This window comes from Lemur catta, chromosome 14 (genome assembly GCF_020740605.2).
Source record: "Lemur catta isolate mLemCat1 chromosome 14, mLemCat1.pri, whole genome shotgun sequence".
Classification (NCBI taxonomy): Eukaryota; Metazoa; Chordata; class Mammalia; order Primates; family Lemuridae; genus Lemur; species Lemur catta.
Window position 1 is genome coordinate 279547 of NC_059141.1, and position 24484 is coordinate 304030.

General features: G+C 57.1%; 2 protein-coding genes across 4 annotated transcripts in view; one reads left to right on the forward strand and one right to left on the reverse strand.

The window, feature by feature from the left end:
- Nucleotides 1-24484, reverse strand: part of ZNF511 (zinc finger protein 511) — a 26211-nt gene continuing 1727 nt past the window's right edge. Inside the window, exons 5-9 of one of the 2 annotated variants that reach the window (XM_045568760.1) lie at nucleotides 23746-23895; nucleotides 1449-1515; nucleotides 955-1007; nucleotides 347-480; nucleotides 1-239 (exon numbers count right to left, since the gene is read on the reverse strand). In XM_045568760.1, the coding sequence (XP_045424716.1) occupies nucleotides 16-239; nucleotides 347-480; nucleotides 955-1007; nucleotides 1449-1515; nucleotides 23746-23895 (628 nt within the window). In that variant the 3' untranslated portion in view covers nucleotides 1-15. Of the gene's footprint in view, nucleotides 240-346; nucleotides 481-954; nucleotides 1008-1448; nucleotides 1516-22578; nucleotides 22959-23745; nucleotides 23896-24484 lie in introns of those variants that run through there. The other variant, XM_045568759.1, reaches the window with a different exon arrangement.
- CALY (calcyon neuron specific vesicular protein) lies at nucleotides 7918-17186 on the forward strand. Of its 2 annotated transcripts, none has more exons than XM_045568761.1 (6): nucleotides 7918-8067; nucleotides 12649-12803; nucleotides 13791-13904; nucleotides 14773-14886; nucleotides 16034-16373; nucleotides 17018-17186. In XM_045568761.1, the coding sequence occupies exons 2-5, from the start codon at nucleotides 12669-12671 to the stop codon at nucleotides 16346-16348; spliced, it is 678 nt and encodes a 225-aa protein (XP_045424717.1). In that variant the 5' UTR covers nucleotides 7918-8067; nucleotides 12649-12668; the 3' UTR covers nucleotides 16349-16373; nucleotides 17018-17186. The 2 variants fall into 2 exon arrangements, with proteins under 2 accessions (XP_045424717.1, XP_045424718.1); XM_045568762.1 differs by having other exon boundaries at nucleotides 8039-8123.

Genomic DNA, 24484 nt, shown 5'->3' on the forward strand with positions numbered 1-24484 from the left:
GGGCTGGGAGGGCATTCAGGGCCCCCCTGACCCCTCCGCAGGGTGGCGGATGTGGTCTTGGTCCTCCTCTGGCCCCTGGAGCACCTGGTGAGACGGCGGCACCCACAGCCAGGGCCTTTCCCCTCCCTGGTCCTCCTCGGTCGGGGGGTGGTACAGGCCGTCATGGTCGGGCTCAGGACCCTGCAGGGGGCTCCGGACGAGGCCCAGGATGTCCTCGGGCTCCGCCCAGGCCTTGGTGCCTAGGGACAGGTGGAGGAAGGTACACCTTCGGTTTCACTCCTGAGACCCCTCCTCCACACCCTCCCAAGGGCCTGTCGGTCCAAGTCACCCCCCAGGGCTTTGCTGCCATCTGAGGGACAGGCCCCACCCTGACCTGGCAGTTTCTCCTCCACGGCCGAGAGCTCTGGCTTTGCTGCGGGCAGCAGCCCCACCGGCCACTCGTCCTTCCCTGGAGGCTCCACCACTCGGGCGCCCCAGGCCCTGCTGGCACAGGTGGGGCAGGTGGACATCACCAGGCCCCCCAGGAGGGCGATCACCGCCCAGGGCAGCAGTGGGCCCGGGGACGGGACGTGCAGGAAGCCGCCTCACCTCCACCACCAGCAGCCCACAGGCCCCACAGCCCATCGGCCAGGCATCCCCCGTATCCCTGAGCCACAGGGCCGGGGCCTGGGGCCGGACCCTCCACTGAGGGTCTCCCGAGGTCGAGGGATGTGAGGCAGCATCCTGGTCCCACTCAGCCCACCCTGGCTGCGGTCATCAGCCCCAGGCCTCAGCTCTGCTCCCTGCTCCTGGCACCGGGCTCTGCTGATGGTCCCTGTGGGGCCCGGTCGCCTCCTCCAGAAAGCTGCCGGACAGGGCTCCCCTCTCCATGCCAGCGCACCCCGGTTCAGGAAGGGCCCAGGAGGGCGGGCTGCAGCTCCAGGGGACAGCAGGAGGGGGGTTGGGGGCTCTTACTTCTCTGTGTCCTGCTCCGGGGCCCTGAGTCTGACTTGAATCTTGACAGGGACCTGGAAGAGAGTAATGGCTGTGGGCAGAGGGCACCGGGTCTGGGGGTGCGGGCAGAGCAGAGCCACTGGGAGGTTGGGACTACAGGCCTGCCGTGAGGCTGCCAGCCTGTCCCAAATGATGAGCCTCCTGGACATCCGGCCAGGCCCACCTCCCCACCTGGGGTCACCTGGGCACCCTCCAGGCCCACCTTCCCCACCTGGGTCACCTGACCACCCTCCAGGCCAACCTCCCCAACCTGGGTCACCTGGCCGCCCATTAGGCCCCAGCAGAGGGGACCTGCCCCTTCTTCCTGGGGCCCCACCTCAGTGCCCTCAGGATTAGGTTAAGATTAGGGTTAGGATTAGGTTACAGGGTTCAGAGGGGACTGCTGTCCCCTGCTGGCTGGGGCAGAGAGTGACAGCTGGGAGTGGGGACTGGGTGGGAGGGGCCCCCACACATACCTGGGGTGCTGGGGCCGCACCTGCTTCCTGCAGCAGCACAGCCACCAGGCCGGTGACCAGCAGGAGCCTGGGGGGCAAGGAGGGGCGTGTGGTGTCGTTATGTGTGTGTGGTGCATGTGTGCTGTGTGCGTGTGTGTGTGCTGTGTGGGATGTGCTGCGTGTGCCGTGTGCATGTGTGTGTTGTGTGGGGTGTGTGGGGTATGCCGTGCGGTTGTGGGTGCTGCGTGTGCCGTGTGCATGTGTGTGTGTTGTGTGGGGTGTGGGTGTCGTGTGGGTGCTGCGTGTGCCGTGTGCATGTGCGTGTGGGGGGCGCACTGTGCCCGTGGCTGCTCTGGGCCCCGCGGGGGAGGTTTCTGTCTGCGGGGAGAGCGGCTGGTCTGGGGCGGGGCTGGGCAGGGTCCGTGGGGCGGGCAGGGCTGTGGGCAGGGCTGTGTCCTGGGTGCCCTGCAGGCCACGCTGTTGCCCCACAGAGACCTTTACTCCTTCTCTGGGTGACTCAGCCCTAGGGGGGAGGTCCCCGTGCGCACTGGGAGGTCGGAGGGCGGCTGTGATGCTGGGCGGGGGTTGACAAGACCCTGGTCCGGGCATCCGGCCCCCACCCCCACTGCCCCTGGAGACACACAGCCCGGCCCACAGCGCTGGACGTGGGGCCTGGGGACGGCGGGTGGGTGCTGAGGGCCCGGCTGTGGGACCCCCTGCCTGCCCTCTCCTGACGGGCAGCTGTGGACACTACAGGGTCCCCAAGGCCCCCAAGCACTGGAACCCACCTCTCCACAAGGGAGGCACCGCCTCTGCTCCAAGTTGGGGTCCCAAGGAGAATCCCAGGGAGGGAGGGGTGGGGGGCCGTGGCTTGTGGGGGGAGGGAGGAGAAGGGGACCCTCGGGGAGAGGAGGAGGAGGAGAGAGGAAGACCCCACAGGAGGGTGGCAGCCTCTGATGCGCTTCCAGCTCTGCCCCCTCCTATCTTCCTGCCCCGTTTGTGCTGGGCAGTCGCAGAGCAGCCTGCGTTGGGCCTTGGCGTCCTCTCCTTTCCCCGGGGTCCCTGGGGGATTCTCCGCTGGGTGGGGGACCCAGGGGGACAAGGCACTCACACGTGCACACACACACACACACACACGTGTGGGGCCACAGAGGCTGCCCTTGGAGGTGGAGCCTGGACAGACCCTCCCCGTCCCAGACGCGGCCCTGAGCCAGGCCTGTGGGGACCCAGCGGTCCCCAGTGTCCCAGCAGGGTCCCGCCAGCGGGCTGGAGCTCGGGCGTGGGCTTTACCTCCTCATGTCCGAAGGCTGCTCTGGGGGAGCCACGGTTGGGAGCCCGTATCCGGCACCAGGCCACCTCCTGCCGGCTGCCCCAGCTCTATGGCCCACAAGGGCGTGTCTGGGCAGAGGTTGCCGGGATCCCACGGCGCACTGCCCGCCAGGTGTCCCACCACGGTGCCCAGCCCCGCTGTCGCCCTGGGGCCCCGTCACACCCGACCCAGGAAGAAAAGAGACTTTTTGTCTGAGGAATGCTAGCCCCTTCAAGACTGAGGTGTAAACTGCCGTATATAGCTTACGAGAGACCTCTTTTCCTTAAAATTTGCATAATCACAAGAAAGGAACTGTTGCGGTTGGATTGTAACAGTGCTCTGCAGTCCTCTGGGAAACATCGGCTTGTTGAATGTGCCTATGATACCTGCCACTCCTCCCCATCCTCCAGAAGAGGGTCCAGATTAAAATTTGAGTCACCTCTAAATAAGATTCCAACCAGGAAAAAAATTAGCTATTCCTTCATAAAAAGCAAATCTGTTTTGTAATTACAGGTTTTTAAACAAATTTCTTGTATCAGGAAGAAATATAAATTTTGTTATGTTTCTCTAGCCGTTTCCTGAGTTTCAAACAAAAACAAATTATAAGTGTACCCAATACCTGAAAATGTTTTAACTCACTCTCATTTTTAATCAGTCGGCCTAGTAAACAGTGTGTCATTTGTCATTACCAAGATGATAGTGGTGGGCAAGCTACATTTAATCAGGAATTCAGTCTTCACATAGTGTATTGTGATGTCTCTGTGTGAGACAGAAAAAATGGCTTGAACCCATGTATCATATTTGATTTTGAAACGAACACCTTGAATGGCAGTAATTTTTATTTGTGATATTTTTCTATAACAAAACAAGTAGCACTAGGAAAAGAGGCTTTATTTTGTAAACAATCATTTGTGACCTCAGACATTCTCTGATTAATATTTTAGCAAGCTCACAGAGATACTTCCAAGATCATGTACGAAGGGTGGTGCATGTTGAGATTTAAATTGGGATAAAGCTGCATACTTTGTCTAGCTTGGTTTGATTTAGTTCTTTAATATAGTGTGCCAATTTTGTGACTGTAATCATGTGAAAGTCCTGTTGAAATGAAAAATTATGTCTGCCCACAAATTAAAGAATTTATGTATAAAATAAAGTGTGAATAAATCTCATATCAAATGTCAAAAAAAACTATATGGAAATGCAGATGACTTAGAATAGCCAGAAGTATTTTTTAATTAAAAAAAATTTGTAATGTAAAATTTTTAAATTTAAAAAAATTTAACTTGACTACCCTGTACCAAGCCTTGCTATAAAGCTACAGTGGGCCGGGCGTGGTGGCTCACGCCTGTAATCCTAGCCCTCTGGGAGGCCAAGGCGGGTGGATCGCTCGAGGTCAGGAGTTCGAGACCAGCCTGAGCGAGACCCCGTCTCTACTAAAAATAGAAATAAAAATTATCTGGACAACTAGAAATGTATATACGAAAAATTAGCCGGGCATGGTGGTGCATGCCTGTAGTCCCAGCTACTCGGGAGGCTGAGGCAGGAGGATCGCTTAAGCTCAGGAGTTTGAGGTTGCTGTGAGCTAGGCTGACGCCACGGCACTCACTCTAGCCCGGGCAACAAAGTGAGACTCTGTCTCAAAAAAAATAAAAATAAAAAAATAAAGCTACAGTGAAAGGCCTGGCCTGAGGACAGAGAGATCAGTGCGTGGCATTAAGGCGCCAGAAATGAACCTCCACAGGGACACTGACTTTTGACACAGGTGTCAAGACAATTTGGCACAGAAAATTAGTGTTTTCCACACAAAGTGATGAGACATTGGATATCCATATTTTTTAAAAAATAAACTTAGATTTTTAACTTACATTGTATACAAAAGTTAACTCAAAATGCATCATACACTTAAATGTAAAAGTTTAAATTATAAAACCTCTGGGAAAAAATAAGAGAAAATTTTCATGGCCTTCGGCTAGGTAAACAATTCTTAAATACACCAAAAGCACAATCCATAAAAGAAAAATATTGATAAACTTGACGTCATCAACATTATAGACTCTTTTTTTATTTTATTTTTTTTTATTTTTTTATTCTTATTTCAGCATATTGTGGGGGTACAAAAGTTTAGGTTACGTATATTGCCCTTGCCCCCACCCCCCCCGCCCCCGCTGAGTCAGAGCTTCGACATCAACATTACAGACTCTTGCACTTTGGAAGATGCCATCAAGAAAGTGAAGGCCGTAGACTGGGAGAGACTGTTTGCGAGTCATGCGTCATACATTTGACAAAGGACTCACATCCAGTACTCACGTGCAAAAAGATGAACCTGGATCCTTGCCTCACACCATATACAAAAACTATCTCGAAGTGGATTAAAGACTTAGATGTGAGACACGAAACCACAGAACTTTCCTGAAAGAAAACACAGGGGAAAGCTCCTTGGTGTTGGTCTTGACAATGAGTTTTTGGATGTGACGCCAAGAGCACAGGCAACAAAAGCGAAAATAGACATGTGGAATCACATCAAACAAGAAAGCTTCTGCGTAGCAAAGGAAGCCAAAAACTGAAAAGGCCACCTATGGAATAGGAGAAATATTTACAAACCATATATCTGAAGAGGGGCCAATATCCAAAATATGTAAGGAACTCACACAACAGCAAAATAAATAATTCAATCTAAAAATGGGCAAAGGACCTGAACAGACATTTTTCCAAAGAAGATATACGAATGACCAACAGGCACATGAAAGGTGCTTAACATCACTACTCACCAGAGAAATGTAAGTTGAAATCACGAGGCACCCCCTCACACCTGTTGGGATGGCTGTTATCAGAAAGACGATGCATAACCAGCGCTGGTGAGGGTGCGGAGGAAAGGGAACCCTTGTACCTGCTGGTGCGAATGCAGATTGGCTGCACCAAAATGAAAAACAGTGTATCATTTCCTAAAGAAACCAGAAACAGAACTACCACACTACCTAGCAATCCTGTTTCTGAGATATCTGCACCCTCATGTTCACAGAAGCCTTATTTACCACAGCCAAGATCCGGAAGTAACGTAAGTGCCCATCAGGGGAAGAGTGGAGAAAGAAAATGTGGTGTTTGTACACGATGGATACTATTCAGCCTGAAGAAGGAGGGAAGTTCCGACACATGCCACAACATAGGTGAATCTTGAGGAAGTTATGCCAAGTGAAATGAACCAGGCACAGAAAGACAAATACTGTATGACCTCACTTTCATGTGGAATCCAAAAAAGTTGAACCCACAGAAGCAGAGAGTAGAAGGGTGGTTGCCAGGGGTGGGGTGGCAGGTAGAGAAAATGGGAGTTGCTGGTCAAAGGGTACAAACTTCAAGCTATAAGATGAACAAGTTCTGGGGCTCCAATGTACAGAACAGGCGGTGACGGATGTGTTAATTTGATTGTGGTCATCATTATTAATACAATGAATATGTATATTAAATCATGTTGTATGCCTTGAATATACACAGTCTTTGTCAATTAAGCTTTAAAATAAAGAAAACGACTTGCATCCAGAATGCATAAAGAACTCTTACAATTCAATAATAAAAAGACAAACAACCCAACTGCAAATGTTTGTAACATTTGAACAGACATTTCACCAAAGAAGACACACAAATGGTCACTACGCACAGGAGAAGGTGCTGGGCGTCAGCAGCCACCAGGGTGATGTGGATTCAGACCACAGTGCGGTATCACTACAGTCTGTAGGGTGGTGGTGTGGACCGACTTGGGTCCCCCTGAATTCATATGTTGAAATCCTAACCCCACAGACTGGGACTATAGTTGGAGATGGGGTTGGTTGGTTTGTTTTGTTATTTTCTAGAGGTACTCAAGCTAAAAGAGATAGGGTTTATAAAGAGGTAATTAAGGTAAAATGAGGTCATTAGGGTGGGCCCTAGTTCCACATGACTGGTGTCCTTATGAGAAGAGGGGATTAGGACCCAGACACACACCAAGGGAAGACGATTGTGGACATGCAGAAGGTGACCATCCACAAGCAGAGGCGAGAGGGCCCGCGAGGCATCAGCCCTGCCGATACCCTGATCTCAGACTTCTGTGGTTTAAACCACCCACTCTGCGGCAGTTTGTCATGGTAGCCTAAGACAGATGGCTGTGATTAACAAAAGAGACAATAGCAAACGTTGGTGGGCGGTGGAGAAACTGGGACCCTCACACTTGCTGGTAGGAAGGTAAATGCTGCAGCCACTTTGGAAAAAACATTTTAGCATCTTTTTAAAAAGTTAAATGTAAATGTACCATCCAGCTGGGCAATTCCGCTCAGAATCTGCCCCACAGACACGAAAGCGCATGTTCGCCAAAGACTTGAAGAATGTTCATAGCAACATTGTGCACAGCAGACAAAACGGGACACAACTCAAAGCATGGACGGGTACGATGTGGCATATTCACAGGGGACACTATTCAACCACAAACAAGCAACGGAACCAACACTGGTACGTGCTGCTGTCACTGTTGCCCCCAGGCATGAGCCCAGTGTCCCTGGAGGTCATGCCTGCACAGACACACCACAAAGCCCGGCACTCAGTCGCCCAACCAAGGTCCACCGAGCACCTTCTGTTTGCTGGGCATCCAGCAGGTGCCAGGACACCAGGTGACAGAGAAAGACCAGGCTGGCCCTCGGAGAGAGACGCAGGGGTTCAGACGCCTACGTGTGAGCGAGGGCCACCCTCTGGGTGAGTTGGAGCCAAACCAGGTGTGACGACTCCAGCCACCCAGAAAGGGGTGGGGGTGAGGTGAAGTCGAAATATCCGACCAAGGAGACCTGGCACCAGGGAGCGGACGGGCCGGGTGTCTGCCCTGTGCAGGGAGGTGGCTCGGATGTGTGTGTGTGTGAGATGTGTGCATTTGTGGGGCTAGTGTGTGAGCGGTGAGTGTGTGAATTGTGGAAGGGGTATGGTGTTGCGCGTGTCACAGAGGTGTGTGCATTAGAGGGGTGTGTGTTGGGGGGTGTGTCTGTTGGCGTGTGTGTGTGTGTGTGTGTGTGTTAGGGAGTGTGTGTTAAAGGGGTGTGTGTGTCTCAGGGATAAGCCTGTGAGGCTGGGGGCCAGGGCAAGGGTCTGACACACGCGGGCTCCCACTGCGGAAGCTGGGGGAGGGGTGTGAGGCAGCGGGAGCGCCCAGCCCCTCCTCCAGCCTGTGTCTCCATGGCAACTGCAGCCTCGGTCTCGCTGCTCCGGCCCCTCCCCCGCCCCCCTGGCTGCGAAGCGTCTGGAACCGCATCCTCCGCATCCACATCCGCATCCTCATCCTCGGCCGCCTCCTGCAGCAGCTGCCCGTTGGAGCCGCCTGTGAGCCATTTCCACGTTTCTCCTGCTGGAGAGGGACGAGGGCCGGGCTCGGTGCGGTGAGGGTGTGCGCGGCGCGTGTGCGGGGGGCACTGCGGGCGACCCCAGGCCTCGCAGCCACAGCCGGCCCGCGGACTGGAGTAGGGTGGTCTTCAGGCCTCCTCGGAACAATCGCCGTGGGGGCGGGCAGGCTTCCCAGGACGTCAGGGGCCGGTGGATGAGTCGCAGCCTGGAGGTTCAGGAAGGGCCGTGGGTGTCCGGCGTTGCGCAGACCCGACGTGCTGCCCGGATTCCCGGTCCTGGGCAGAGTGGGGCTGTGGGGGCGGGGTGGGACATCAGCCGACCCCCACCGTGGGGAATGCAGCCCCCTCCCCAGGAGCTGGCTCCACCCCTGCGGGTCTGAGAGCGCGAGCGGGAGCCGGGCGCCCCGGGGTGGGCGGGGGCGCGGGTCCCAGCCCCTGTTCAGCTGGCGGCCGCGGGGGGCGGGGTTGAGAAGGGGGCGCCGAAGGGGCGCTGGGCCGGAGCACCGAGAAGCCGCTGCCCGCACGGAGGCTGGAGGTGGTCGCAAGAGGGCCGCTGCGTGACTGGCAGGAGGCGGCCAGAAGGCAGGGATGGGGCACGTCTGCGGAACCACCTGCCGCAGGCTGCGATGCGGGGCCACAGGTGGCTGGGACGCGGGAAGCTGGGAGCAGCTCCGCCCTGGCCCCTTCTTGGCCCCGCAGGGCTGGGCTGACACCTGCAGATCAGGGCCCTGGAACCAGGAGTCGGGCCACGACCGCCTGCAGGACGATGGGAGGGCGGCTCGGGGCGGGAGCACCCGGCGGGGCCCGGCGGCGCGGGGGCGAGCCTCAGCGGTCCGCAGTCACGCGCGCACCCGACGCGCACGGCGCCCGTGCCCGACCCGCGCGAGCGCACGCCCGCGCGCAGGAGCGCGCGCCTCCCTGAGTGACGCAGCATCCCGGGTGGCTGGCGCGCGTCGCAGCGAGCCTGTGACGTCACCTCTAGCCGAGCTCCCGAGGACTCTCAACCGCGGCCTCGGCGCCCCCGCCCGTCCGCATCCTGCGCTCCCCAGCCGCGGGGAGAGGAAGCGCGCGGCGAACGGGGAGCAGGGGACCCACGGAAGATGCAGTTACAGCGCAGGGGGTGGGGGGCGGGGGGCCGGGTACGGGCCCCCCAGTTCTGCGGAGCTCTGAGTGCCGTGTGCTTGACCCTGAAGGAAAGGAATGTGGGGGGACCCCACGCTAGTCCCCTTCCCGCATTCTGCCTGGGGCCTGGGCCTGCGTGCAACGCGAAGGTCCAGTGGGCCCCAAATGCCTCCTTGTCCTCGTGGAGACGCGTCTTCGGGGGTCCCGTCTCCGTTGCCACGGAAACCCGCGATGACGTCAGATGGCCCTCAAGCCGGCAAAGGAGGCGGAATTCCTGCTGGGCTCGCGGGGACCTGGGGGAGGAGCTCCTTGTAGGGAGGGGCCTCCTGCCCGACCGGGAGGGGTCGCCCCTGGGCTGGCCGCAGCCTGGGAGACCGAGGGTGTCCTGGAAGGACTGGCCCCCTCGCCCCTCCACGCTCCGTCTGTGGGGGGGCCGGCTGTGCCTCCGGGTCCATGAAGACCCCCAACCGCGCCTCCCGATGGCACCTCACCCCCGACCCGGCCTATGCGCCACGACCCTCCCGTTTCCCGGTCTGCGGCCCTGGCTGCCCTCTGCGCACTTTCTGTTTGTCCTCGGAGACCTCTGCGCGCGGTGGGGCATCTGCTCCGTCAGGTCGCCCTGCGTCCCGCTCTTCCCTCCCCTCTGAAGAGGACCCTCCTGGTCTCGGGGCTCATGGGCAGGGACCCTGCGACAGTTAGGGAGGGCCCTGGGGCGCAGGGTCACCTGCCCGGAGCGCAGGGTGGGGCCTGGCGGTCCAGGAAAGGCCTGTGTCCCGCGCCGCCTCTCCTTCCCCAAAGTGGCGGCGGAGCACCCCGCACCCCTGCCCAGCCCGCCCACAGCCCCCTCCGTCTACACTGACACACCATTGCACGCACACCCCCCTCCGTCCACACTGACACACCATTGCGCGCACACACACCCCTCCGTCCACACCCCCCTCGGTCCACACCCCCCTCCGTCCACACTGACACACCATTGCGCACACCCTTCCATCCACGCACACACACTCTTCCACGCAGAGATCCTCCGTGTCCGTAGGGTTAGCAGCTACCGGCTAAAGCACCAGGACGGCGCGTTTCCTGCCATGGGGGAGGGGGGAGCAGGATGAGAAAGTGGTCTGCTGGCCTTCCTAGAGCCGCTGTCACCAATTGCCACAATTGGGTGGCCTAAAACAACAAAAATTTATTCTTAGTCCTGGAGGCGGGAAGTCCAAAGCAAGGTGTCAGCAGGGCCACTCCCTCCAGAACCTGCAGAACATTCTTCTTTGCTCCCCCCGGCCCTTCTGGGTCCCCAGGCATTCGCTGATGGCAGCTGCATCACTCCAGCGTCTGCACCTGGCGTTCTCCCGGGGCCCAGGCGCCGGGTTGGAGCCCACCCTAACTCATCTTAACGTGATTCCGAATAGGGTCTCATGCATAGATACCAGGGATCAGGACTTGGACATATTTTGGGGGGATGCCATTCAAGCTACACAAGTCCTGCATCATCGGTGGGTTGCAAGTATCTTCTCCCAGTCTTGATTTCTGTTCTGATAAACAGAAGTGGAAGGCTCTGTTTTGATAAACAGTTCTCAATTTTAATGTAGTCATTTTACCAGTATTTCATTTTATGATTAGTGCTTCTTTGTCCTACTGAAGAAATCTTTCCCTCCCTGAGCCCAGAACAATCTTGTCCTGTGTCATCTGTAAGGTGCTTTCCTCTGCTTTTCCAATGTAAGTGTGTCCACCAGGGGGAGATCTGTGTGTGGCGTGAGGTTCACTGTTTCTGGTGAACACAACGGTTTGCTGAGAGGTGACCATTCCCTGGGCTTTGCAGTGGCTTCTCTGTTGTAGCTTAGGGTGGGCGTGTCACGTGGGACTTTGTCTACCACACAGCAGCTCCCAACCCTCAACTTCACTGCTGTGCAGCAAGACAGGCACCTGGTTCTTCCGCAAGGTATCTTATGTTTCCTCATCCCTCTGCCTTCCATATAAAATGACAGCATTCATCAAGTTCATGGAAAAAAATCCTCTTGAGACTTTAAGACTCATTGATTGTACAGATACAGTTTGCGGGGAGGATGCCATGTTTCAACATGGAGACTTTCAAAACCCATAGCCACACCCTGTCCCATTGATTTAGGGGATTTATCGCTTCTTCCGTCTCCGTCAATAATGTTTCATGGCTTTCCACACCCGAGATCTTGCTCGTCTCTTGTTACACCTATTCCTGAGCATTTGATATTTTTATACTATTCAGATGAATCTTTCAAAAATGTTTCTCATTTTATTTGCCACTGATATATTGAAATAGAATTGATTTCTGAATACCATAAATCCAGCAACCTTGCTGAATTCACTTGTCAATCCCTATAATTTGTCTACAGATTCATTTGGGTTTTCCTGGGTGAATAATGCCTGTCTTACTTCATCTTGTCCAGCCCTGAAGCTTCCCTGCCCTGGGGCATTGGCTGAGACCCTGAGCACAAGATTTATGGAACTGAAGGGCACTTTTGTCTCCTTCCTAACCTTAAAGGCTACAAGATTCACATTCAATATTGTTTGCTGTAGGGTTTTTTTTTTCTGGTTAACTTTTATTAGGTTAAGGAATTTTCTTCCTGCCCTTAGTGTGCTAACAGATTTTTGAAATAATAAATGAACGTTGAATCTTATCAAATATATTTTTTAGCTAAGAGGGCAGCCTATAGGTGGAGCCGTGCACCCTGACCCCAACCCGGTGTTGGGGCCACATGGGCTCCAACCCAGGAGGGCCTTGACTGTCTTCCCCACGGCGGCTTGGCTTGCGCCCTCCACAGCCATCAGACTGTCCCGCACACGCGGTGCTGGGACTGCCTGAGCAGGTCCTTCTCGTAGCTGTTTCTCACTTCCTGCCCTCCAGCCGGGCTGCAGGACAGGACACCGGACACCCGTACATTTGAATTGCACTTAGACAACAAATGACTCTTTAGTATTAAATATAAATATGTCCCATATCGCATATTGCGTGGGATGTACTTATGCTAAAAAAAAAAGTATTCATTGCTTATGAGAAATTCCAATTTAGCTGGGTTTCCTGTATTTTTATCTACTAAATCTGGCAACCTAACCCTCCAGACTGCTGTCTGGGGTTTTCTTTGGAACGGCTGCCCTTGGAAGTTCCTCCAGAGCACTGGCCGGTGAAGGCTCCCCTGCATTTGTGTCTGGGCCATCAGTGATCAGGGGCTCCACCCCCTTTACTGCTGTGGGGTCTGGAGGGGCTTGGGGGTCAGGAAGGGATCAGAAGTCTTTGGGTGCACCCGCCAGTTGGCCCCAGGGAGCTTGGGCTGACCGCCCACGGACTGTCCCAGGCTCTGGTGTGAGGAGTGTTGGGACCAGCCCGGGGTGTTCTGCTCCAGAGCCAGCTGCATGGGCATCCACGGGTGGCCTGCGGGCAGTGACCCTGTCTCTGTCTCTGGAGCAGGACGAGGACCGCCACTCACCATGGTGAAGCTGGGCTGCAGCTTCTCTGGGAAGCCAGGCAAAGACCCCGGGGACCAGGATGGGGCCGGCACGGACAGTGTGCCTCTGATCAGCCCCCTGGATGTCAGCCAGCTGCAGCCACCATTCCCTGACCAGGTGAGGGGCCTGCGCTGGCGTGGGGGGCCTTTCTCAGGCTCCCCTGGGAGCAAAGGGTGTGGGGTAAGGTTTGTTAGATGTGGCCTCGTCCTAGGTGCCACAGAGCAAGTGGAGGAAGGCCATGGGGGCCAAAACCTCAATCGGCCACCAGCACTCTGCGACCTTCTGGTCAGTTCCCTGGTCTCCAGAGCCCCTGTCCCCACCTGCAGTGGCTGGCGTGACTCATGCGCCACCTGCAGACAGCACCACACCTACCTGGTCCCACTGGGGGTGGGACAGAGATGGGGTCACTGCCCACCCATGTCTGTGCGTGGGGACCAGCAAGCAACACCCCCCCCTTCTCCTGCTGGGACAGGGGTCCTGGTGCTGGGGCAAGTGACCAAGGGAGGGGGGCTTCTGACAGAAACTGGTGAGAAGCAAAGCGCTCACTCACGCCTAGCCCAGCCAGACCCCCGGGAGCTCTGGAGCCTGAAGGGCACCGGAGTTGGCCCAGGCAGGGGTGAGGGGGGCAGGGGTGAGGGGCTCCCACTGCGTCTGCCGCAGCTCTGGGCTGTGGGAGGCTCAGGCTTTGCCCCTCAGGAGCACACACTGCACCTGCATGTGCCCCACGGGGTACGGGCCTCAAGACCCTGGGAGCCAGAAGCGAAGTCAGGATAGACTTCCTGGAGTAGGAGGCCGAGCTGTGGCTCCACTGAAGGGGGAGTTCCTGGCAGGGAGAGCAGCGCCCTCAGAGCTGACGGCAGCTGGCAGAGAGAGGGGCTCTGTCAGTGGTCTCGCCAGGCCCCAGGGCTGCTCCGGCCCCCAGCAGACCTGCAGCAGCCACCTTCCCTTGGCCTCACCTTGTAGCCACTGCAGCCCTCCAGCCACCAGGTAGCCATGGCAGATGGCCGGCATCCACCCCACTGCCACGCAGCTGACCCTCTCAGTTGAGGCTCTCCTGGGGCCTCACCAGCCGCCTGGTGAGGCCATGGCCGTGTCTTCTCACAGGTGGTCATCAAGACGCAGACGGAATACCAGCTGTCCTCCCCAGACCAGCTGAAGAAGTTCCCTGACCTGGAAGGCCAGAAGGGGAATGGCAGCCAGCCAGAGGAGGGGCGCAAGGTAACCACGCCACCACTCGCGGGGGCCAGGGCTGGCCCTGGGGACCCTGCACCCCAGCCTCCGGCCGTGTTTTCCCTGGGCTGCTCGTCTTTTCCTTAGTGACTCACAGGCTTTCTGCGTAATGCAAAAATTAACTCTTTCCGCAGCACATCTGGCAAGTATCTTCCCATCTTTTTGATCTCTCAGTTTTACTAAGGAAGGCTGTGACCATTTTCAGTGGACTGTTTCTAAAGCCTTTCACCTTTCAGCAGGAAGGTCTGCCCTTCCTGGGGTGGGGAACCCTCAAGGCTACACGTGGCCCTCCAGACCCCCAAGTGCGGCCCCCCAACCAAATCCAAACTTCACAGAACAAATCTTCGTTCAGTCAAACGGCCACACTCAAGGATCCGGAAGGCCACAGGTTCCCACCCCTGCGTCATTTCTGTGATGGAAGCCCCCCCCCCCCAGGCCTGGTGAGGCCTGTGCTTTCCAGAACACGGCTGCAGCTGACCTGAACGTGCCCTCCCTGCCTGCGGTCCCTTGGAGGCCCAGGGAGCCCTCCAATGGGCTCCAGCGCCCAACGCCTCAAATGCTGTTGCAGCCACGGCCTCTGCTGTTCTGCAAGCGCCTGCTGGGTCAAAGGCCATGTGCACGTCACCAGGTGGCAGAGTTTCCAGAATCCCAGAGAAGGGCTGTCAATAAAGCCTGACCCCGAGGGGTGGTGCCTGGACACTCCACCCTGTTGCCGATCTTCCTGAAAGGCGACTTTTCCTGCCTGGGGTGGGGGTGGGGTACCAAGACTTAGGGAGATGGTGGTCCTGAGCCCAGCCCAGCCCCGGCCCGGGCTCGCTGTCCCTCACACCTGAGCTCGTGTCCTTTCCCGCGACAGCTGCCCACAGCGCGGATGATTGCCTTCGCCATGGCACTCCTGGGCTGTGTCCTGATAATGTACAAGGCCATCTGGTACGACCAGTACACCTGCCCGGACGGCTTCCTGCTTCGGGTGAGCAGGGGCGTGGAGGCCGGGCGCTGGGGGGGCAGCCGAGACCCCCTGTGCTTGCCAGGCCATGAGGAGTCCTATAGGAGTCTCTCCGTGGATGCTCTGTGGAGGGGGCACCTCCCCACGCCCACCTGGGAGGAACAGGGAATTTCCTGCTCCTTTGAGACCCCAAAGCTGCCCATGTCCTGTTACTTCTCCAGAATATGCTGAGATTCAATTTTTTTTTTTTTTTCTGTGACAGGGTCTTACTCTGTTGCAGTGGCGTCATTGTAGCTCACTGCAACCTCAAACTCCCGGGCTCAAGTGATCCTCCTGCCTCAGCTCAGCCTCCCTAGTACCTGGGACTAAGGCACTTGCCACCACACCTGGCTAATTTTTCTATTTCTTTTTGCAGAGACAGTCTCGCTCTTGCTCAGGCTGGTCTTGAACTCCTGGCCTTGAGCAATCCTCCCACCTCGGCCTCCCAGAGTGCTAGGATTACAGGTGTGAGCCACTTGGCCAGCCCAGCTAAGATCCAATCTTTTGAAAAGGTGTTTTAGTGACAGGTTTTATCTTCTTGTACTTTAAAGCATGAGTCAAAGGAGAGGCAGGTGGTGCAGAGGTGAGGTGGGGCCCGCAGCCTGCATCTCCCTGGGCGACCCGGCTTGGAGTGTCCCTCCTCTTTTCCTTAGAGACTTGCGGAAGATTTTCAAAATATAATATGGATATTGATGTTTCCTGAATATTTGGCAAATATTTTCTTTCATCTTCTTTTTTAAATCTCAACTTTACCAATGATGGCTATAATTTTTAGTGTATTTTCCTAAAGCCTTTCATTTTTCAGAGGTAAGATCTAGCCTTTCCTGTCAACCCCATCGCTTCTGGGACAGAATCCCCCACCGAGGCGCGCAGGCCGCAGCGCCCCTCCCGCGGGGAGCCGGGTCCCCTCACTGGTGCCCAGGCGGTGACCACCTCCTGTGGCTCCATGAGACCCTCTGGTGGCTTGAAATGGCGGTAGACATGCCTTTAACAGACTGTCCACAGCGCTACCCAACCGGACAAAGCAGGAGGGGTGGGACACAGCGGGCCCCCCACGCGCGGCACGAACGCGATGCGGCACGCGTGTCGCGGTCGCGTGTACTCACTCTCGAGACCTTGGTTCCCCTGGCAGGCCCCGCGCCCTGACCTGACCCTCTCGCAGCACAAGATATGCACGCCGCTGACCCTGGAGATGTACTATACCGAGATGGACCCCGAGCGCCACCGCAGCATCCTGGCGGCCATCGGGGCCTACCCGATCAGCCGCAAGCACGGCACGCAGATGCCCGCGGCCTTGGCGGGCAACTCCCGCGCCGCCAAGGAAGAGCACAGCGGGCCCACCCAGGCGGCGGCGGCGGCCACCCACCCGCCCGGGAGGCCCTCGGCCCCGGGGGAGGAGGAGGAGCGGAAGACGGCCGGGAGCGCGCCGCCCCCGCCCCCCCAGTGACGCCTCGGCCCGCAGCCCGGCCAGGGTAGGTGTGTCTGGCGCGGCGGGGCTCCGGCCAGCTCGGCGGTCTCTCCCTGCCCTTCCCGCCCGCGGTCCCGGGGCCGCCGACCCCCGCCCACCAGAACCTTAGCGAAGCGCGTCCTGGCGCGCCCCTCCCGCGCGGCGCAACCGCGTCTGAGCGGGTCTGGGGCGGGCGGCGGGGCGGGGGTCCCGGGGACGGGGCGGGTCCCGGGGATGGGGCGAGGGTCAGGGGACGGGGCGGGTCCCGGGGACGGGGCGGGGGGTCCCGGGGATGGGGCGGGTCTCGGGGACGGGGCGGGGGTCTTGGGGAGGGGGCGGGGGTCTTGGGGATGGGGCGGGTCCCGGGGATGGGGTGGGTCCCGGGGACGGGGCGGGGGTCTCGGGGACGGGGCGGGGGTCCCGGGGACGGGGCAGGGGTCAGGGGATGGGGCGGGTCCCAGGGACGGGACTGGGGAGAGGCGAGGCGGGGGTCCCGGGGATGGGGCGGGGTCCCAGGGGCGCCCGGGCGGGGGAGGGCACAGGTGTACGCGGTGCGGGATCCGCGGGGGCGGCCTCGCAGTTCTCCCCACACAGGTGGGCTCTTGGGGGGTTCTGGGCGCCAGGCTCTGCCTCGCTGGCTCTCAGCCGCGGTCCCCGCTTTCTTCACAGCGATCTCCCGCGGCTCCTGTGTGACCAGCGCGTGGCCGGATGCTCCCGCACCCCGTGTTTGTGCCCCCGCCCCAGGCACCCTCGCTGAAGCCCCCGCCCCCGGTGGGCCTCTGGCTCCCTCGCTTTTCTCTGAGTAAAGATTCACATCCACCTGAGTCTTCCATTTCTCCTGCGCGTCCTCTGCTCGGCTGGCCTTTGTCCCGCCCCGCGCGTCGCGCGTGCTCCGGTCCCACCTCGACCCCCGACAGCCCGGCGCGCTGGGCCCCGGGAGCCGTGTCTCACACGGGCGAGTCCACGCGCGCCCTGCGCGACAGGGCTGGTCCTGGTCCAGTTGCCCAGGTCTCCCGCAGTGCATCGAGCTCCGGTCCCCGGGGCGACCCTGACCACTGCCCAGCGCCGTCCGCTGCGTCCGCCGGCGTCAGCCTGGCGCCGGGCCTGGTCCCACCTTCGCCGTCTGACCCGAGCGCCTGTCGGCAGCTTGGCCCGGGTTCGGGCAGCGCCCAGAGGTGCCGGCCACAGGAGCGGACGTTCAAATGAAGAATGGATAAAGGCCTGCGCCGCCCGAGCCAGCCCAGCTGTCCCCACCCCACCCGAGTTGCAGCCGTCCTCTGATCCCTTTCACCTTGGACCTGACTCCCACTGGATGGGAGGTGGGTTAGGCCTTGGGACTTGGGCTTAGCAGGGTAAGGGGGCACTGGCAGAGCCGGGGCTGCTCAGGGGCGGGAGGAAACAGTTCCAAGCAGGACGGGCTGCAGTGCACGGTGGACGGGGATGGGCCCCAACACAGAGGGCGGGGCACACCACAGGCAGCCCAGGGCCCCTTGAGGACCCCAACAGGAAGCCGGATAACTGGGACGAGAGCCCAGGGTGGTCTGTAGTGTCTAGGGAGCTGTCCAGAGCCGGTGTCAGCAGGCACTGGTGGGGACACAGGGCTGTGTGTTCAGACCAAGGACAGGCAGGACCCCAGGCCGTTGTCCCCAGCCTGGTGGCAAGGTGGGGGGTCTAGGCAGCCCCTGCCTCAGTGGGACTGGCCTATGCGCCCTTCCCTGCGGGGTCCCCGAGGCGTGGCACAGATGGACGGGCGCATCCTGGACTAGGCTGGCTTTGATGGCCATTGAGTGAGGGTCCGACAGGCCTGGTAGTCAGTGGGGTGGGGGTGGGGGGCAGGGAGAGTCTGCACAGCTGATGTTTAAATTAAAATACTTTTACTCTCTATTTTATTTTCTAACTTTGTGTTTTGAAAGAATTTCAGATTTGGAGAAAAATTATGAGAACATACAGAACTCCCATGTACCCTTCACTGAGATTCCCCAGTGGTTGCTGTCTTAGTCCATCTAGTGCTGCTACAGAGGAACAGCTGAGGCTGGGTAGCCTATAATTTTAGAAAAGTGGCCTACGTGGCTCACGGTTCTGCAGGCTGTAGGAGAAGCACGGTGACAACGCCTGTATCTAGTGAGGGCCTCCAGGAGCTTCCACTCAGGCCGGAAGGTGAAGGGGAGCTGGCACAGGGCGACCACAGGGCGAGAGGGGGAGGCACCAGGCTCTTTCTGACAACAGCTCTCCTGGGAACTAACAGAGGGAGCACCCTCCCATCATCCCCCCAGGGGGGGCATAATCTGTTCAGGGGGGATCCCTGCCGTGACCCAAACACCTCCCACCAGGCTCACCCCTGTGAATCCAAAATAAGTGACTAAGGCAAAGATCTTGTTAATGAACCACAGAGCCGTGACTGTTTTTCCAAAGGAGAATTTGGAAGTTCCAGCATTTAAAGGCACACATAAAGGGGGGAGGGTAGTGAGATAAAATGGTTACATTCTTGTGAGGAAAGAAAAAGAGAAAATAATCGAACGACGAACAGATGAGAATTTATGAAATAATTAGTAAGATGATAGATCTAAATCTAACCATATCAATAAACACATCAAATATAAATGATCTGAACACCCCAGTTAGGAGGCAGAGACTATCAGACTGGGTAAAGCAGCAGGACCCAACCACACACAGCCTACAAGAAACGCTCTTTAAATATAAAGACACAGATCGGCTAAAAGTGAAAGGATGGGGGAAAGTGCTACACTAACTCTAGTCAAAAGAAAGCTAGAGCTGGGCATGGCCTGTAGTCCCCGCTGCTTGGGAGGCTGAGGCAGGAGGATCACTGGAGCCCAGGAGTGAGGCTGAGTGACAGTGATCAATAAGACCCTGTTTCTAGAAAAAAAAAAAAGAAAAAAAGCTGGAGTCTCTATAATAATATCAGACAAAGTTGATTTTAGAGCCAAGACATTGCAGAAATAAAGAATATTGATAAAACAGTGAATTTTTCAAGAGGACATAACAATTTAAAACATTTACGGACCTAATAAGACAGCTTCCTTCAAAATACATGAAGCAAAAACTGATATAATCACAAAGAGAAACAGACAAACCCATAATTACATCGAAAGTTTCAATAATCCTCTCGCAGTAACTGCTAGAACAAGGAGGAACACAGTGGACAGGCGCATCGCCAACCACAGGGACCAAATGGTGCTTGTTGACCACCCCTGCCAGCGGCAGCCCACTGTCTTCCCAAGGACACACGGACATTCACCGAGACCGACCACGTTCTGGCCGTAACACAAGTCTCAACAATTTAGCAGGACTCAATCAGACAAAGTGTGTTCTCTGACCACAATGAAGTAAATAGAAAATCAACACTGAAACACCCCTGGAAAATCCCCCAGATTTGGAAACGAAGTAGCACGCTTCTAAGTAACCCCTGAGTCAAAGATGAAATCAAAAGGGAAATTAGTCTTTGGACTGAGTCAAAATGAAAACATACCAAAGTTTGCGGGTTGCCACTAAAGCAGCCTAAGGCTAAGTTCATAGCACCAAACGCTCTGTTAAAAACAAGAAAGGTGAAAAACCGATGACTCCCGCTTGCCGGCTAAGGAACCAGGAAAAGAAGAGCAAACAAACACCACACTAAGTAGACGCTGGGACAGGAAGAGTGCAGGACGTTGGGACAGGAAGAGCGCAGGGACCGACCGTGGAGGCGGGAGGGCAGCACAGCTGGGGGAAGGGCAGCTGCCACTGGCAGGCACAGCCCCCCGGCGCCCCCCAGGCCCCAGACGCCCCGGCTCTGACGTCAGCGGCTCTGCGGGTGTTCTCAGTTCCTGGGTGCTCTGAGGGCAATCGTGCCCTGAGGCCCACATGCCTGGGCCTAACTCCTGTCCCCTCTGGGGGCGGCTGGGCTCCTCCAGTCTCCAAGCCCATCCTGTGCTCACTGGTGTCATCTCTCAAGGGGTATTGTCCCCATCCCCATCCCACCTGTTTTTCAAGCATCTCCAAAAAAGTTGTTAATCCTCAAGTGAAACAAACATTTACAATTCAGTAATCCCCGAAACAACGTCCTGTGAATCTCTGCGGAACTTCATGCGATTCTCAGGCTCTCACCTGTGACCACAGAGAGCCCTGTCTCTCTCAGGGGAGGCACGGTGGGCTCTGGCTGGCCCATGCTGTCCAGCCCCAGCCGGAGCTTAGAGCCTGAGGTCTCTGCAGGAGGTCTGGGCCAGAGTCCCAACCCCGCTGGACACGGGACACCCTGCCCAGGTCCGCCCACGAGGGGGCATGAGAGAGCAGGGAGGCTGCTAACTGCCTGGGCCGCAGAAGGGGGAGGCCAGGTTCCCTGGAGCCCAGGAGGGCAGGGCCGAACCATCTACCCTCCTACTGCCCTGGTCGGGGTAGGGCTCAGGCCTAAGCCCCTGTGGGTACGCACAGGAGGAGAAGCAGGAGGAAGGGAATTGGCGTCCAAGCCTCAGACAGTCATCCCCCCAGAAGGCAAGTCAGTCTGTTTTTAGGGTTGCTGGGAACAGTGGGTGCACAGGGCTGGGCGGAGTCAGAGCGGAGGCGGAGCTGCTCTGTGGCATCATCACAGCCAGGCTAGGCCTCGCTCCCACCCTCCCACCCGGCGGGCCCACCTCCCAGGGCTTCCAGGGATCCCAGAGATGCCCCTCCCCAGGAGGGAGCCCTGAACTCTCACACTCCCAACTCTCTCTGGCCAGAGCCCAGTGACCACTGTGTGTGGTGAGCTGCCTCCAGGATGCTCCAAAGCCCCGGCCCCCTGGCCTTGCAGAGGGCTGACTCAGCACCGTGCCTGGCTAATTTTTTCTATTTTTAGTAGAGATGGGGTCTTGCTCTTGCTCAGGCTGGCCTCAAACTCCTGACCTCAAGCGATCCTCCCACCTCGGCCTCCCAGAATGCTAGGATGACAGGCATGAGCCACTGTACCGGCCTCCCTGAGATTATAATACTATATTTTTACTGCACCTTTTCTGTGTTTGGGCATGTTTAGATACACAAATACTTACCCACAGTGTTCAGTACAGTGACGTGCTAGACAGGCTTGTAGCCCAGGCGGGCCGTCCCATCTAGGTTTGTGCAAGTGCACTCTGGGATGTTCACACATGACAAAACCACCAATGACCTGGTTCTCAGAACACGTCCCTGTCCTTTTTTTTTTTTTTGAGACAGAGTCTCACTTTGTTGCCATGGCTAGAGTGAGTGCCATGGCGTCAGCCTAGCTCACAACAACCTCAAACTCCTGGGCTTAAGCGATCCTCCTGCCTCAACCTCCCGAGTAGCTGGGACTACAGGCATGCGCCACCACGCCCGGCTAATTTTTTTCTATATACATTTTTAGTTGGCCAGATAATTTCTTTCCATTTTTAGTAGAGACGGGGTCTCGCTTAGGCTGGTCTCGAACTCCTGACCTCAAGCGATCCACCCGCCTCGGCCTCCCAGAGGGCTAGGATTACAGGCGTGAGCCACCGCGCCTGGCCTTCGTCCCTGTCCTTAAGTGGTGTGTAACTGTCCTTGTTCTGTTCCGTCTACTGTTGCAGTTGACCCCCGTTTTGTCTTTTAGATGCTGGATGACTTGAAAGAAAGGCGTTTGCCACCTGTTCCTTCAGTGCAGCCTGTGACAAGGTTTGGCTGAGTACGAGTGTCTCATCAGCACCTGTGCTCACAGAAGGCTGCCTGTGACACACCATTCTCCTGCCCCGGCACCCCCGGCATGGGAAGGCCCGCCCCAGCCACGTGGTGCCCTGTGACTCACCGTTCTCCTGCCCCGGGACCCCCGGCATGGGAAGGCCTGCCCCAGCCACGCGGTGCCCTTCCAGTGCGTCTCCACACTCCAAACGCCTGCCCCAAGTCCCAGCTTGCTTTTCCAGCTGCAAGCCCTGTGCCCTCCCGCTGGTGCACTCGAGGTGGGGCACACTCCGTGGGGCAGGCCGTGCCGGGTCACCGCCCTCCCCGCAGTGTCTGCCAGCATCCCGGCACTGACCACCCTCTCTAGGCATCGTTGTCCCGCCATCAGGTTTGAGTGGCGTGGCGAGGACAACTGGGCATCCCTCTCAGTGACGGGTGGCAGGGACTGGATGCGTGGCCCACCCTTGCCAGTCACCCACCTCTCGGGGCTCTGTGACTTCATGATATTTCTGAAAACAGAGGGTGGAAAACACAATACTCATGGGTAATAACCAATCACTCCCCTATCTAGTTCAACAGAAAAGGAAAACTCAAGATCAATGAAAAATACTTATTTCATGTGTTTAAAAAGTACATTCTCAGGGTGGGCCCTGCAGAGGGCGGGAGGCCGTTGTCACCTCTTTCCCCGCAGTGTCAGGGGCGTTCCCAGAACCTGCGGGTCCCTGGCTGGCTCTGATAACAGCTACAGCTGTGTTTCCTGCGGACGGAGACTGCAGGACGACAAAGGCCTGGCCCCCGGGGGGCCACAGCGGAGCGGTGGACAAAGGCCACTCGTGACATGGGCCTCCCGCCTCTGGGTCTGCTCAGGTGCCTGGTCCCTTCTCTCATCTGCGTCCGTCAGTGGTGTTTGCTTCTTTTCTTGGTGCTTTTAAATCCTCGAGATGCACCCTGTCCAAAACAGATGGTAGAAGGTATCCTGGAATAGAAAAAGGGCTCATGTTAAATGACTGTGTTTTCCTCGCCAGCAAACAGCCAACTCACAACAGCAGTTGTGTGTTTCCTTCTTATTCCAGAATGTCCCCCCCTCTGTGGGCTTTCAGAACATGCAGGCTGCCCTCCTGGGCCCTGGGGCAGCTCCGTTTCTGCGCCCATCTCAGACCTGCTTCCTGTGGGAGCTTCTCCCGGCCACTGGCGCTCGCTCGCTGGCTTGCTCGGAAGTACTCAGCTGGGAGGGCCGGCTCCCAGCAGGCTCTCTAGGGCTCAGGCTCCTGCAACCAACCGTGGGACCGAAGCCCTACCTGCCCCTGGCTCCCAGGACCCACTCACAGGCCAAAGTCCAGGCAACTGCGAGAAGGCCCCGAGGCACACGCAAGTTCATCTTCCTGTCTTTGGATTCTTTGGCATTTTTTTCCCATTTGTTCAACATTTCTCCCACATTAGATCTGAAACAGACTTTAACCCAATCAGAGCAGAGTCAATGCGGGGAAGCTCCCAGGCTGTGACTGCAGCAATTGCGAGCTCTGCCCATCCCAGTGAGGACGACAGTGAGGCGGGGGCTTCGCATTCCTGGGCTTCAGGGGTCACAGTGTGCCGGGGGAACTGAGCTACCCTAGAGACCCCAGACACCGAGGCTTTCATCTCTGCAGCAGCCAGTGTCCCTACCCAGTGCTCCTTCTCCCAGAACACTGGCCCAGGGTCAAACCAGAATTTTCACCATCAAGCACACGTTTAGAACCTCCTTCAACAAGACGCCAGGTACTGACCTGTGGCTGTAGGTCCACCTCCCACCCGCAGGTGCTGGGGAGGGGGCTGCGGGTTCAGAGCAGACTTCCATGGCCTCCCCTTCTGACTGCTCCCTGTGGTCCCCGAGGGCTTCGGCGGCTGTGTGCCAGCTGGCCCCTGGTGTGGCCGGGCTGTGGAGGACACAGCAGTCAGCACCAGCTCAATCTGGCTCCTGCCACACGGTTTTTTCCCAAAAACAAAACTGCAAGGAAGAGACTTTTTTCTTGCAAAGGTGTCTTCTTACTGTTTCAGCATAGTCTAACTTTATAACATAAGTTTTTAGGCTACTGGCAAAAGGAGCATGATTACAGAAAATTCACAGTTTATACAATAAGTCCTATATTTTACATGTCTAACAATTATGCTCTGCCTTTTGAAAATCTTAATTTTATGGTGCCACGGAGTAAATGCCTGCCAAGGTTGCCACGTGTCTTTCACGAGCCTGAGAAATTTACTGAAGTTAAGCAGCGACTGTAAAATAGTCTCCTAACACCGATGTCTCAATCCAGCATTGTAGGGTTTTTCTCTTTAAAAATGATCCCTCAGAAAAGAGAGAATTACTTTATACTTAAGCCCTTATAAAATCTCTCACATCACAGTGGGTTCTCCCAACAACTTTAACCAGCAAAGTGCTACTGCGGAAAATTCAGCCTGAAAAGAGCTGAATCAATGCAATGTTTAGATGGTTATGAAGGTTCACCTAACTGAATCAGTTAAAAA